This window comes from Myotis lucifugus, unplaced genomic scaffold, assembly GCF_000147115.1.
Source record: "Myotis lucifugus unplaced genomic scaffold, Myoluc2.0 scaffold_7, whole genome shotgun sequence".
Lineage (NCBI taxonomy): Eukaryota > Metazoa > Chordata > Mammalia > Chiroptera > Vespertilionidae > Myotis > Myotis lucifugus.
Genome location: NW_005871055.1, coordinates 8,328,094 through 8,330,718, shown reverse-complemented (window position 1 = coordinate 8,330,718; position 2,625 = coordinate 8,328,094). Strand labels below are relative to the sequence as shown.

Genomic DNA, 2,625 nt, shown 5'->3' with positions numbered 1-2,625 from the left:
CTGTCCATGTATGTGCTGACACCTTGCAAGGGCTAAATCAATGTTTCTCAGATTCATTAACCCTATCATGGTGGTGGCAAGGGCTTTAGGTACTTATACTTGCTGTACTGCTTGCTTGTTAAGCTGTGCAAGGCCTTTCATAAGGAAGTCTAAAGTAATGGACCCAGTGGGAACTGACCACAGCTTCAAGGGTAAACCCTGACTAGTTAGTCACCTCTAGCAATGGGTGCAGGAAAGTGGGGGTGGGGGGGCAATTAAACACTCTGAGGGCTCTTATTCCATGCTTGGGGATGAACTTCCTCTTTCCCTAGATAGAAACGAGAAAGCCTGATGCTTCAGTTGGTGCCTGCAGCCACCCTATGACCACAAGGGAACCAGCTGATTTTGTGGATAGGAGGGCAGAGAGGATGATGGGCCCTTGATGACATTCATTGAGCCATTGAAACAACCAACCTTGAAGCCAGTTTCTCCTCTGGCTAAGTGAGAAAATAAGCATCCTTTTTGTTAAAGCCATTTTGGGCCGGCATTCCTCCTATTTACAGCCAAAAGAATTCTAAGGCATATATACTTTGCTGATGAAGCATTTAATAGTTTATTTCAAATTATTAAATGTTCAACCTGAGTTTCAAATACAGGTCCCACTTCCTTCAGCTCTCCAAGATGCATCTCTATCCTTGGTGTATTAATCAAATAGACTTTCTTTTGAAGGCATCCCCCAAGGGTCTGTTCATCTTGTAAGTAATAACATAATTTATACTTACCAATCTCCTTCCTCTGAAGATTTCTTTCTTTACTGCTTCCACATTAAAACTTCTATAACCTTGTTTTGGATCACTATCCTCACATTCCACAAGTGCTGAAGAATACAGCTGCAGATTGGGAAAAGAAGAGTATGCACAAAGGAATGGTGAGAGCTACAAGTCAGAAAATGGCACCAAAAAGTAATCACCAGGAGTGGAAGAACAGTGACAACATTTTGGGGGTGTGAGCAGATCACAAGCCACCCTGCTTTTCTTGGAAGTAGTCCCAATCCCCAGGCATGTTTTCTATTCCATAACCCTGACCCCCAATGGCTAACTGAACCTGGTTGAGGCTCTAGTCTAACCCCACGCTGGACCAATCAGATTTTCTATCCTAGGAAAGTAGAATAGGCTCTGAGCCACATGCTCAGAGCAAGCCAGCCTGTAAAAAGAAAAATAAAACAAAAATGAGGCTAGAGAGGTTCCTGATGGCTTTCCAATGCCTGTTTCTTACACCGGCCTGCATGTCTGCCTTTAGGAGCCATGAAATGCCTCAGCAACCTTATCACAAAGCCCCTTTCCTTTGTGTTACTTGGAACCGAAAGAATAACACTACCTCGGAACAACGTAACACATATGCTCAAATAACAAAGGGTATGAAAAACAAAAATTTGTGATACTGGAATATAAGCAAAGATTTCTTAGAAAAAGCAGAAACTATTTAGAAACTATGTAGAAAAAGTAAGTTGGACTTTCTCAAAACTAAAACATTTTGCTCATTGAAAGAATTGATAAAAAAAAAAAAAAGGCAAATCAGAGACTGGGAGAAAATATTCATAATATGGCCCTGGCAGTTGTGGCTCAGTTGGTTGGTTATCATACTGGGTACCAAAAGATTGCCAGTTTGATTCCAGGTCAGGGCACGTGCCTGGGTTGCAGCTCGATCCTCAGCAGGGGGCATATAGGAGGCAGTCGACTGATGTTCCGCTCTCACACAGATGTTTCTCTCTTTCTCTCCCTCTCCCTCCTCTCTCTCTAAAAAAAATAAATAAATAAAAAATATTTTTTAAAATTTTCATAATATGTATATCTGAAAAGTATATCAGGAATATAGGAAAAACTCTTATAACTCATCTACACTAATAAAAGAGAAACATGGTAATTAGCGTACAACCGCTACCCTTCCCATTGGCTAATCAGCGTATCCTTATGCAAATTAACTGTCAGCCAAGATGGCGGCCGGCAGCCAGGCAGCTGGAAGCGAACATGAGGCTTTCTTGCTCCAGTGACTGCAGACTCCAACGTTCCCCGCCTGACTTGCCAGCCTCTGTGCTGGCAGTTTGAAACATTCTAACAAATATAGAAGCTAATACATTGTTTCAATTATAGAACGCTCAGCAGCAGAAGCCTCAGAGCTAGAGCCAGAGCTAAAGCTGGCCCAGAATAAAATAAAAAAAAGAGAAAAAAAAAGGAGCGGTTGGGAGCTTCAGTCAACAACCACCAGCCTGAAAGCAGCCCTCAGCCCCTCACCCAGACTGGCCAGGCACCCCAGTGGGGACCCCCACCCTGATCCAGGACACCCTTCAGGGCAAACCAGCCGGCCCCCAGGCCTCTATCCTATATAGTAAAAGGGTAATATGCCTCCCAGCACCGGGATCAGCGGAGCTGAGAGGTCTCCTGGCACCGGATCAGCGTGACAGGGGGCAGCGCCCAAACCCCCTGATCGCCCTGAGGCTCTGTGTGTGACAGGGGGCGGGGCCACAACCTCCCTATCTGCCCTGCTCTGTGCCTGATAGGGGGGAGCTCCCCCATCCCCGTGATCACCCTGTGGCTCTGTGTTTGACAGGGTGCTCGCGCTCCAACCCCCTGATCGCCCTGCTCTTTG

The 2,625-nt window shown here is 45.3% G+C and overlaps 2 protein-coding genes across 4 annotated transcripts in view; one reads left to right on the top strand and one right to left on the bottom strand.

Moving 5' to 3' along the window:
- RCBTB1 (RCC1 and BTB domain containing protein 1) overlaps positions 1–2,625 on the top strand; it is a 117,673-nt gene that overhangs the window by 98,271 nt on the left and 16,777 nt on the right. The gene's annotated exons all lie outside the window — the stretch shown is intronic.
- The window catches only part of PHF11 (PHD finger protein 11), a 39,685-nt gene that overhangs the window by 22,442 nt on the left and 14,618 nt on the right, over positions 1–2,625 (bottom strand). For 2 of the 3 annotated variants that reach the window (XM_006083544.3, XM_014449123.2), the window contains exon 3: positions 762–869. The exons of the other annotated variant lie outside the window; for it this stretch is intronic. In XM_006083544.3, coding sequence (XP_006083606.2) covers positions 762–869 — 108 coding nt within the window. The remainder of the gene's footprint in view (positions 1–761; positions 870–2,625) is intronic. 3 annotated transcript variants of the gene reach the window in all.